This window comes from Schistocerca cancellata, chromosome 5 (assembly GCF_023864275.1).
Source record: "Schistocerca cancellata isolate TAMUIC-IGC-003103 chromosome 5, iqSchCanc2.1, whole genome shotgun sequence".
Classification (NCBI taxonomy): domain Eukaryota; kingdom Metazoa; phylum Arthropoda; class Insecta; order Orthoptera; family Acrididae; genus Schistocerca; species Schistocerca cancellata.
Genome location: NC_064630.1, coordinates 185678872 through 185691495, shown reverse-complemented (window position 1 = coordinate 185691495; position 12624 = coordinate 185678872). Strand labels below are relative to the sequence as shown.

The 12624-nt window shown below is 41.8% G+C and overlaps 1 protein-coding gene across 1 annotated transcript in view; it reads left to right on the top strand.

Annotated features, from left to right (window-relative positions):
* The window catches only part of LOC126188211 (uncharacterized), a 484166-nt gene that overhangs the window by 380603 nt on the left and 90939 nt on the right, over window positions 1–12624 (top strand). Inside the window, exon 3 of the mRNA XM_049929762.1 lies at window positions 2890–3019. Within this exon, the coding sequence (XP_049785719.1) occupies window positions 2890–3019 (130 nt within the window). The remainder of the gene's footprint in view (window positions 1–2889; window positions 3020–12624) is intronic.

The window sequence follows — 12624 nt, the reverse complement described above, 5'->3', positions numbered from 1 at the left end:
AGCAGTTCAGTCTTTGTTAATTCTCAAAATATACTTACATCATACATGGTCAGTGAGTTTCAGAATGCACTATCTGTTCAGTCTGTTGTTATGACATACTGAAGTGTAAGACTGGAACAGGTAACATCATGAACCCATCCACATCACTCTGTGCGTACAGACGTAACCATGTACAATGGTGTATCGCTTTTGAGGCACAAACGCACAGAAGACGTATTCTTGTTCACAGTTTTAAATTTTGCTGAGCAACAGTCGTACAATAATTTTTAAATGAACACACCACCATTTTACTGTATTGTTGTTTATTTAATTGCGACCCATTTTCATATGATTGAACTGATGTCAGTAACATATATTTCAGGACATCCAGCTTAAAATTGGCCATAAATTAAGGAAAATATTTTCCTTAAAAAGCAAGATGACTTTACATCTGGCATTTCACGGGGAGTGAATATTTTTAAGATGATGATGGTACATCTGGCATTTCGTTCGGAGCGAAAATGTTTCTTAATTTGCATCCAGTTTCAGGCTTGATGTCCTCCAGTATAAGTTAATGACATAAACTCAGCCACTTAAAAATGGCATAAAAGGCCGAAACTTGGGTTACAGTTAAATAAACAACAATACAGTCAAATGACTTTGTGTTCATTTAAAAATATTCCTGTTAACATGCACCAGCAATGTGTTAGAATGTGAAATGAAGCTGAAAGCTTAAGATACGTACGGGGAAATGACCATGGTTGACAGTGGCCGATCGCACGGACAGTAAAAGAAATACAACCTACTTCGACCATGTGTTCATTCTCAAAACCTGCTACACAATATCTGGCTGTGCATGTTCAGTGTAAAATGTATCGTGCTATGAACAGTCCACTGCTCCACCGCTGCTTCAGTATATAAGCACGAATAACGCCCGACAACATGCGAAATGTAATCATTTAACTAACGCTAATTAAAGCTAGGAGAAGTGCATTTGAGGGCACTATTGACGCTGAATCTCATGATGGCAAACTAAGAACGTATCTATACTTCCTATTCTGTGTAAACTATGCCACGCCAAGAACTTATATCTACATGGATACTCTGCAAATCACATTTAACTACCTGGCCGTGGGTTCATCGAAACACCTTCACATTAATTCTCTATTATTGCAATATCGTGCAGCGCGTGGAGAAAATGAACACCTGTATCTATCCGTGGGAGCTCCTATTTCCCTTATTTTATTATGATGGTCGTTTCTCCCTCTGTAGGTCGGTGTCAACAAAATATTTTCGCATTCGGAGGAGAAAGTTGGTGATTGAAATATCGTGAGATAATTCCGCCGCAATGAAAAACACCTTTGTTTTTTCATGACGTCCACCCCAAGCCTTGTATCATTTCATTGACGCACTCTCCCCTATTTCTCGATAATACAAAACGTGCTGCCCTTCTTTGGACTCTCTCGACGTACTCCGTTAGTCATATCGGGTAAGGATCCCACACCACGAAGCAGTACTTTGAACGAGAACGGACAGGCAGCCACAACATTTTCTATGTGTTCCTTCCATCGTAAGTAGTTCGTAATTGTAATTCCTAGATATTTAGTTGAATTTACGACCTTTAGATTTGACTCATTTATCGTGAAATCGAAGTGCAACATACTCCTTTTAGCACTCTTGAGGATGACCACACACTTTTGTTATTTAGGGTCAATTGCCAATTTATGCACCATACAGATTACGTTTTCTAAAGAGTTTTGCAATTTGTTTTGATCTTCTGATAACTTTGTCAATAAAGGACAGCATCATCTGCAGAGAATCTAAGGCAGCTGCTCAGAGTGTCTCCTAAAGTTTTTGTACAGATAAGGAGCAGCAAAGGGCCTATGACATAACGCTGGGGAACGCCAGAAATCACTTCTGTTTTTCTCGATGACTTTCTGTCAATTACTACGAACTGTGATCTCTGTGACAGGAAATCACAAATTCAGTCACATAACTGAAACGAATTTCCATAAGCACGCAATTTCACTACAAGCTGTTTGTGTGTGATGGTGTCAAAAGCCTTTTGGAAATCTAGAAAAAAGTAATCAATTTGAAATCTCTTGTCAGTAGCACTCAGCACATCGTGTGAGTAAAGTGCTAGTTGCGTTTCACAAAAACGATATTTTCTAAATTAGTGTCGGCTGTGTGCGTCAATAGGCTGTTCTGTTCGAGGTAACGCGTGATGTTCGAGTACAATGTGTGTTCCAAAATCTTAACCGAGCGAGGTGGCGCAGTGGTTAGCACACTGAACTCGCATTCGGGAGGACGACGGTTCAATCCCGTCTCCGGCCATCCTGATTTAGGTTTTCCGTGATTTCCCTAAAATCGTTTCAGGCAAATGCCGGGATGGTTCCTTTGAAAGGGCACGGCCGATTTCCTTCCCAATTCTTCCCTAACCCGAGATTGCGCTCCGTCTCTAATGACCTCGTTGTCGACGGGACGTTAAACACTAACCACCACCACCACCAAAATCCTGCTGCATATGGACGTTAATGGTGTAGGCCTGTAATTTAGTGGATTACTCCTACTACCTTTCTTGAATATTGGTGTGACCTGTGAAACTTTCCAGTCTTTGAGAATGGATCTTTTGTCGAGTGAACGGTTGTATGTAGTTGACTGAATAAATGAAAAGAAAAATACAAAAGAAGCATTTTTCGACAGTTGACCTTTATCACAACACCAAATCTGCGCAGCATACAAGCTTTCAAGTGCTCAAAGTAGTTTTTCTTTCCTACTTTCAGCTTTCGAATTCAATGTACACAGAGGGATTTACTTGCCTGTTTCTGATACGATACGGCCCAGTAGCTTAGCGAGACTCTTGACGTGAGCCGGACGTGTAGCTGACGTGCCCCTCCGCCTGTGTTGCAGCGACGGAGAAGAGCCTGCGGCTGCAGCCCTACAAACCAACCGGCGACTCGGTGAACGTGTCGTGCCGCGCCCAGGGCGTCTTCCCGGAGCCAAAGATGGTCCTCTACAAGTACAGCGACGGCGACCCCAAGTAAGTACCTGCTGCCCCTACGCAAAGGCCAGCACACTTGTTCTGGGTAGAAGAGTTGTGAGGTTAACGTGATGCACGATAGTGTAAACACTAGTAGAGCTCAGTTATTTGCTGAATTTTAGCCGTCGATGTGTTATGTTACTTAGTAGTTCTCAAAACTACGATCTATCATGTTCTACCTCGTCGAGTAAGAGTGGTAAAAAACGCTAGATGTGGATCGGGGATACACAGTTTACATTTCCGGAAATGGGAAGACTCATAAACCTCTGCGATTGAGACAGCTTTCCACGATTTTCTTTCTTGCGACCATCTGTTCATTCAACCCAAAATCCTCAGTATTTCATTGTTTCCATAGGCTACATGCAAGGGGGAGGGAAGGGGGGGCACATGTGTACACTTGTCTCTTCCGAGAATCTGGGTACACCCTTTTATATCCATTACAGAATTATCTCGTATTTCTAGTAGTTGATGTCTGCTACTCCATTAAACAACAGATTCACTATTGCCGATCGCGACGAGAAATACTGCATCCTTATCAACGACTATACAGGGTGTTCCCAAACTATTCGTTCAGATAAATACAGGAAAACAAATATGCTTAGTTAAGGTACATATGTTCAAAAAAAAGGGCTCTGAGCACTATGGGACTCAACTGCTGTGGTCATCAGTCCCCTGGAACTTAGAACTACTTAAACCTAACTAACCTAAGGACATCACACACTCCCATGCCCGAGGCAGGATTCGAACCTGCATCCATTGGATCTGCTCGAATGTGCCCGTGTGCATCACACACACCCATGCCCGAGGCAGGATTCGAACCTGCATCCATTGGATCTGCTCGAATGTGCTCGTGTGCATGTAGTATATTGTCGGACAACTGCCATGTCCATGCGCAGACCCCGGGTCTTCTTCTCTTTCCACACCAGTTTCATACACGGGCTGCTTCATATGCCCCCCAGAGGAAGAAATCTAGACACGTGTGGTCAGCTGATCTGGGTGGCCAGGCCACAGGGACCTGTGGTCGACTCGTCGATTCCAAAAGGTGGCTCTTCGACGATTCCCTATAGCAATGCTCAAAAGGCTGGCGCCCCATCGTGCTGGAAATGCATACTTTGTTTAACATTCAGTGGTACGTCCAACCAGTACAGCTAACCATCGGTACACAGAGCAGTTTTGTATATCAGTACATATTCGCAGTCAGCGAGAATAACGGAGTAGGTTACGTCAGCTCAGGACCACTAATGTAATGTTCCCTAGCTTTACAACTTCAAAGACCATAACTACCTGATCAAAATGTATTTATTTTGATGTTCTCTACCTTCTACATTAATATGAACTAATTGTTTAGTAACACACTGTATACCTTGGGTTTGCATACTTTTCACTCTCTTCAGGAGATACTAAACAGATTCCTCGGTGCGGCTGCGGTTTCGTCTCTGTTCGGTAGTCATGCTGAATACGAAGCTTTACAGAACTGTGATGAAATAATGTTTTCAATCTTTTTCTGTCGGTTTCTCTGTCAGACATCAACGACCTGCAGAACGGGGCTGGTCCAACTGCCATGCACACGGATTCCGTCGCCGATTCCCCCAACACATAAACATGGCAACTGCGTACATGCCAGTCTTCCGTTCCCATTTACCACAATGACGTCATCTGCATTTGATCCAAAACAGAATTACGAGAGTAATTTAACATTTGTCAATGGAAAAAAAAAACCACGATGGCTTGACGGTTCTGCGTTCAGTCACTCAACGTAGGTCGGTATTTGTGATATAGCTGACATTTGATATATCAGCAATAGGCTGTTGTCCGAGGCATAATTCCCTGTCTAACGTTCCGTCTTCTACTGCTGGAGATTTCATCACAGTCGTTAACGATTCAGAAAGCTGTTACGGACTCAACAAAAGCTCAAGAAGCCGAATTCTTAATAATTATGTATCCAAGCAACTGTCCGTTCGGGATGTTATCAAATGGCTGCCTAAGATCGCTGACGAGGGAACGTTCCTATGTGTCAATAAATGACTTGATGAAACTTTTCGAGTGCGTAGAGGGCAAAATAATGGAATACGTATATTTTGTTTATGGCCCAATTGCACTTTTAAGGGGTATATCACACTACGAAAGATAATTTGGCGTATTAGGTTTGAAGGAATATCTTCAGAACAGTGACATATGGATAATTTTTCTGATATAAAAGTAGATACGTAATTAGCATTCTTGAAAACTGTCTAATCGAATTTTGTATTAATATGAAATTTTGCAAAATACTTTACCACCATCAATTAATTTTGTAAAATGGAAACTTTTGTTACAATATAAATTAAAGAAGCTCTCAAGTTCCATACATCCATTTGTAATAAAACTGCTTTCTGAAATATTGTAATTCGATAATAAGGTGCACACATGAGCTGTCGGAGTATTTACAACATATCTGATTAAAATATCTAAACATTCAGTATTAGTCTAGTTTATTTTGCTCATATTTGTTTCAAATTAGAATTGTTATTTTTAGTTTTATATTCACTTTCTTTCATTTTATTTTGTTATTATTTTATCGTTTTACATAAGTATATTTTGCTAAGAGAAAATAATAAATAACTCGTTACTATGATACAAAATTGTTAGAAAAATAACGATATGTAAATAAATGCTGAAATCATAATGATTTCTTACTCCAAGAACGTGAAATAAACGAGGGAACACAATGGAAAACAAAATCAGCGAGATTTCAAGTTGTCACGGATAGTTCTAAATATTCTGATTTGTGTCAGGCATGTTTCAGTACACAGGTAAGCCATGGCGAAGAGAATTGATCATGTACTAGTGACTGCAGATTCATTACATTGTTTCTCAAGTGTTTGTTGAGATCACAATCATTCAATATAGCTGCATTTGAAAATCAGCACGCACAGTTCTTCAAACATCGCAATTCATCTACATCTCATGATTATACCCGTGCCGTCGAAGCTTTTGGGATCACGAGGTGAACGAGTTCCTTGTCATCGGGTACGATGGTCTGTACAGATCTTTAACACTGACCACTAGGCTTTTCATAGTTTTAAAAGAAACTAAAGGTATATTTGGACCTAGAATCTCTTTTTGAAGCCCCAACGATGTTGGAAGCAGCTTGGGAGAAGATTTTCAGATCTAATTCTGCTGAATGATTTTGATGCCGGTCTCCACTTGAGAAACAATTTAATAAAACTACAGTCACTGGTACATAATCACTTCTCTTTACCATGGCTTGCTGACTTTTGTTTTATATTATGTTCTCCGTCGTGTATATTGTGCGAAGAAATTTCGTTTATTTTATCTTCAGGGTATAAGAAACGTTATGTTTTAAGCATTCAGTTGCAGGTTATCATTACTCTAATAATTTCGTATCGCAATGAGTTACCTTTTCTTCCCATTAACAAAATACACAAAGGTGAAATGGTAAACTGTGTTCCGCTAAATATCCTGTATTCTGTGGTCCCCTCTGGTATCCTGTTTCATCAACCCGCCCATCTCTCCACATTTCCCGTTCCTCTCGGTTCTTGAGGAGAACCACTTTATTTCTTGCTGTATGAGTCCATTTAATTTTACCAAGTGAGTTGGCAAAGTGGGAATAGATTAGATTCTGAGAGGGTGGCAGGTCAAACGGAGATGACGGATATTTTTTTCGAAAAGAATCACCTATTTCCTTCCCTGCCCTTTCGAATCCGTATTTGTCACCCATTGGCGTCGATAACGCTGCGTTAAATCATGTCTTCCTCCACCACAAAACAACAGATTTAGAAGAGAGTTACCAAGTTCAGTCAACCAAGAATGTTTTGTTAACTTGTAAAAACCAAAACAGTCTATGATCGCAAGTACACTACTGATCATTAAAATTGCTAAACCAAGAAGAAATGCAGATGATAAACGGGTATTCATTGGATAAATATATTATACTAGAACTGACATGTGATCACATTTTCACGCAATTTGGGTGCATAGATCCTGAGAAATCAGTACCCAGAACAACCACCTCTGGCCGTAATGACGTCCTTGATACGCCTGGGTATTGAGTCAAACAGAGCTTGGATGGCGTGTACAGGTACAGCTGCCCATGCAGCTTCAACACGATACCACAGTTCATCAAGAGTAGTGACTGGCGTATTGTGACGAGCCAGTTGCTCAGCCACCATTGAACAGATGTTTTCAATTAGTGAGAGATCTGCAGAATGTGCTGGCCATGGCAGCAGTCGAACATTTTCTGTATCCAGAAAGGCCCATGCAGGACCTGCAACAAGCGATCGTGCATTATCCTGCTGAAATGGAGGGTTTCGCAGGGATCGAATGAAGGGTAGAGCCACGGGTCGTAACACATCTGAAATGTAACGTCCACTGTTCAAAGTGCCATCAATGCGAACAAGAAGCGACCGAGACGTGTAACCAATGGCATCCCCATACCATCACGCCGGGTGATACGCCAGTATGGCAAAGACGAATACACGCCGCCAATGTGTCTTCACCGCGATTTCGCCAAACACGGATGCGACCATCATGATGCTGAAAACAGAACCTGGATTCATCCGAAAAAATAACGTATTGCCATTCGTGCACCCAGGTTCGTCGTTGAATACTCCATCGCAGGCTTTCCTGTCTGTGATGGAGCGTCAAGGGTAGCCGCAGCCATGGTCTCCGAGCTGATAGTCCATGTTGCTGCAAACGTTGTAGAACTGTTCGTGCAGATGGTTGTTGTCTTGCAACGTCCCCATCTGTTGACTCAGGGATCGAGACGTGGCTGCACGATCCGTTACAGCCATGCGGATAAGATGCCTGTCATCTCGACTGCTAGTGATACGAGACTGTTGGGATCCAGCACGGCGTTCCGTATTACGTTCCTGAATCCACCGATTCCATATTCTGCTATAAGTCATTGGATTTCGACCAACGCGAGCAGCAATGTCGCGATACGATAAACCGCAATCGCGATAGGCTTCAATCCGAACTTTATCTAAGTCTTAAACGTGATGGTACGCATTTTTCCACCTTACACGAGGCATCAGAACAACGTTTCACCAGGCAACGCCGGTCAACTGCTGTTTGTGTATGAGAAATCGGTTGGAAACTTTCCTCATGTCAGCACGTTGTAGGTGTCGCCACCGGCGCCAACCTTGAGTGAATGCTTTGAAAAGCTAATCATTTACATAATACAGCATCTTCATTCTGTCGGTTTAATTTCGCTCTGTAGCACGCCATCTTCGTGGTGTAGCAATTTGAATGGCCAGTAGTGTATTTCTATTATTCAGTGACCGGTTTCGATGGTAATGATCATCTTCAAGTTGATCTGTCCCCTTGCAGCTTGTAGTTAGTAAAAAAAGGAGTCACATCAATCCGAAGATGGTCTTTCCGATCTTAACTAGTCATTGAATAAACCTGCGACCATTGACTGTTTTGGTTTTCACATGTTGTGAGGCTGTGGGTGATTGTTATCGCGAATGTGCCCACGTCAGCTCTCATCAAGAATATTTTATTTACGTAGTTTTCCTCGTAATGTTCTCGTTGGGACTGTGTTCTTTTGGCACCTCATTAACTGAGCAGTGGATTTCGTGGCAACGGTCTTTCTTTTTGATACTCAGTAACATCATCCGTTCTCCATCAGCATGATAGTTTTTATCAACTGTCGTATAAGGGGCGATGAAAAAGTTTCTGTTAAAAAGCCGCATTAACCCGTTGTCTCTGTATCGCTGCTCATACGAATACACATATCTGTATTGCGTACGTCCTACACCATAGGCTCCACGGGGAAACTTTTTGATCGCCCCTTATAATTAGTATGAACTATGTACATTGGGTTTTTCATTGTTTGTACAGATTGCTTCAATTTTACTGGCCAGAACATTATGAACACTTAAATGATAGCGTGTATGTCCACCTTAGGGTCGGATAACAGCGATGGCGCGTCGTGGCATGGAAACCATGAGGCCTTGGTAGGTTGCTGGAGGAAGATTTTAACACATCTGCATGCCTAAATCCTGTTAACAGAATATTCCGTCGGTTCTTGGAAGAACAACATTATAATAAATAAACAGCACCAGTTTGCTTTTATTCTACAATTCTACTTTTATTGTTAACCAGTTTTCGGCTTACAAAGCCATCTTCAGACATTTACTATTATCACCATCTCCTAAATCCCATTGATTCCGAGGATGTGTTCGATCGGGTTCAGATCTGGAGAGGTGGGGGCCCAGCATATTGGAACTCGCCACTGTGTTCCTCTATCACACTGTTGGCCTTGTGACATGGCGCAGTATGTTGCTGAAAACTGCCACTGCCTTGATCGTCATGAAGGGGTGCATGTGGTCTGCAACCAGTGTATGATTCTCCTTGGCCATCGTGATGCCTCGCACGAGCTCTACTGAACCCATGGAAGCCCACGTGAATGTTTTCCAGAGCATAACGGAGCTCTCGCCTGCTTGTCTCTGTCGAGCAGTACAGGTGTCAAGGAGCTGTTCCTCCGGAAGACGGTGGATTCGCGCACTCTTATGGGCGTGATGAAGATGGTATCGGGATTCATCAGACCACGCAACACTCTGCCACTGCAGCAACGTCGCAGTTGCCAATTTCGTGGTGTTAACATTGGTGCATGCACGGTTCGTCGGCTGCGGAGGCTTATCGCTAGGGGTGTTCGGTGCATTTTGTGTTCAAACACACTTTGCCCAGCGCTAAAATCTGATGTTAGTTCCGCCACAGTTCTCCAACTGTCCTATTTTGCCAGTGTGACGTCTGTAATGATGGGTGTTTGCCCAACCACACGACATCTGGAAGTGGTTTCACATTGGTTTCGTCACGTGTTGGAGACACTCACAGCGGCACTTCTCGAAGACCTGTCAACTCGTGCAGTTCCCAAAACGCTCGCGCCGAGCGTCCGGGTCATCACAATCTGCACTCGGTCTGACTCACATAGATAGCACGTCTTCCCCATTTTACACATGGACAGCACGCTCACTGATAACTACGTGCACCATGCTTGTCTTAGACTAGCAGCCAGTCTTCGATAAGTGACGCTGTTATAGCCTGGACGGGTTTATAGAGATAGTAGGTCGGTCGTCATGACGTTCTGGCTAATCAGTATAATCCTTGTAGCGTCTGCCACTGAACTTTATTGAGCGTCTCCGTAAAACTATAGCGTCAACTAAATGATACCTTGACGTAACGTGCGCTCTTCGTTGGGTTACTTTCATCCCCTTTATTGCTCCTACTAGGTTGGGAGGGCAGACTGATAGAACATACTCAAGAACGCTCCAAAAAATGTTTTTATAAGCCTCTTCTTCGTGGATGAACTAAATTTCTGTATGGCTCTATAATTAAATCTGATCCATACCACTTTAAATCTTTTCAGATAGTTACTTACAGACATTTTATAGAAGTTAGTGTTTCCAGTGATTTGTTATCAACAATGGAATCTAAAATAATTGTATCTCTTCGCCTTTTTATGTGCAGTACGTTATTACTAGGCAAAGCAAAGTGGTAGTTTCGCCACGGTGGCAGGACCGTCGTGTTTATGCCCGAGAAAGAAGGAAGGAGAAATAATATTGGCTTACACCCCAGTATCCTTACAAGTGGAGCGCTGTCAGACGCCGCTCGTTTATCACCACGTATACAAGCCACACAGTTTGCCGAAGGCGACAATCTCATTTCAGAAACTGAATGCGATGTTCGCTATCGCCTGAATCTACTTTGCTAAATCTATCAAATACCGGTTTCAGAGTGTCAATTGTCAAACACGGGCGGAGTATGTGGTGATTTAATCAGCTCTGAGAAGATAGAGAAGGAGGAAGAGGAGGAGGAGGGCAAGGACGACGTTGTTCAAGACGAGAAATTCAAAATTCTTATCCATGCGAGACTGTTTTCTCACTCCCGCCAGATCACGTACATTATGGAAAGTGAAGTGCCTGAACATAACTACAATCAAACATTTTGGAAATTTACAATGGCTAAAAGTACTCCGAATGTTTGAAGACATAGCGAGTAATTAACAAAAGGTATTTCGCATTAAAATTAATGGTATTTCCTCAAGCAGTGGGGTAGCGTATGGTTTTAGAATTACTCGTTATAAGCAAGAAAATGTGAGTTAGTACAGCTTCAGGTGCATTTTTATGTTTAAATGTTTTTCAAAACGACTTTCATCATTATTTTTTAAATTAATTGTATTTATTTTATTTCCAGTCCTCCACCATGTCGTTTTAATCATCGTATTAAATTTTAATTTGACCACCACCTCACAGATGGTTTCGAAAAGTCGTGTTCACCCCTCCCCTTGTGAGTTACTGAATCTCTGACAGCAGTAAATGAGTGGAGACGTGAACGACAAGTGGGTAAAATAATTTACAATTCTCCTGCTACGAAGGATAATACGGTTGTCGCCATTTGTTTTTCTTTTCTTAATTCAGAAGTTATTCCAGCGTTTGCGTATCTTGTTTCGTCAAAGAAAGGTTCACGCGTAGCAAGTAGATAATTTTGACACCTTTTAAAGCTAAATATCATCGACAGAAAATTGTTCTATGAGTTTCCTTGCTACCTTAGAAGTTCAGTTCTGTGTGACAAAACCTACGTAGTTTCAGCAGTATTCTATATTGTTCGTATTAGTGCAGAAATTGTTGCCTGGTAATACGTTTATGCAAACCTTTAACGCAATGCCTAATGTGAGTTCCTTGCTTTTCCTTATTTGGTCTGGAAACTTGGATTCTGTTCTGCTCAGGATTCTATTCTTCCTCCCGTAATTTGCAGCCCACCCTCTCGTTCAACTGAAACGTTTTCGCTGTTCTTCCCGTCACCTTCACTGCCGGCACGATAAATCCTGTTCCTCTCTTACCAACAGCAAATTTAATCACGTTAGCTGCAAGTTGTCACGCCTGTACCCGAAGACATACTCCTTGCAAACCTTCTGTGCTTGCACTAAGACGTGACGAGGCGTACTTTAATCGGAGTGTACCTGCACGTAGTCAAGTGACCATGTTAGTTCCTTCTCCTTGCCGGTTAATTAGAGTTGTAAAACTGCCATAGGTGAACGTAGAAATCATTGATAGTAGTAGATTAGCGTAGTTTTCCTAATAGCTTTGGTCAGTTAAGGTCGTACAGCTTTACCTGTACATCAGATGAGTTTCATACCTTTCGGAGGTTACCCCTTAACGATCGCTTTCTTTACGTGAGCCATCAATGTCTTATAAAATTCCCCTAGAAACAGGAAATGGTGAACCGCCTAGAAACTGAGTGAGGATATACTCGTACAAAGGGCCGTGTAACTTATGAAAAATGTTTGCTCTAGCTATCCTCCTGTATGTTAATTAAAAATAAACAGTACTTACAGCAAAATTGAAATTGTCAATGCCCAATTCAGGTTTGCTTTGAAAATTGTTTATTTATACCGTAAAACAGAGAGATATTGAGGCAAAAATAAATAAAGCATTACAGATTTCTCAGATAGCCCTAGAAAACACAAAACATGTTATTTATAAACAACTTTCGCATTATCAGTAATAACAGAATATTTGTGCCTATGATCATTATGAAGATCGTTCCGTTGGGCACAAAATACCAACAATAATAGCATCCAGAATAAGATTTTCATTCTG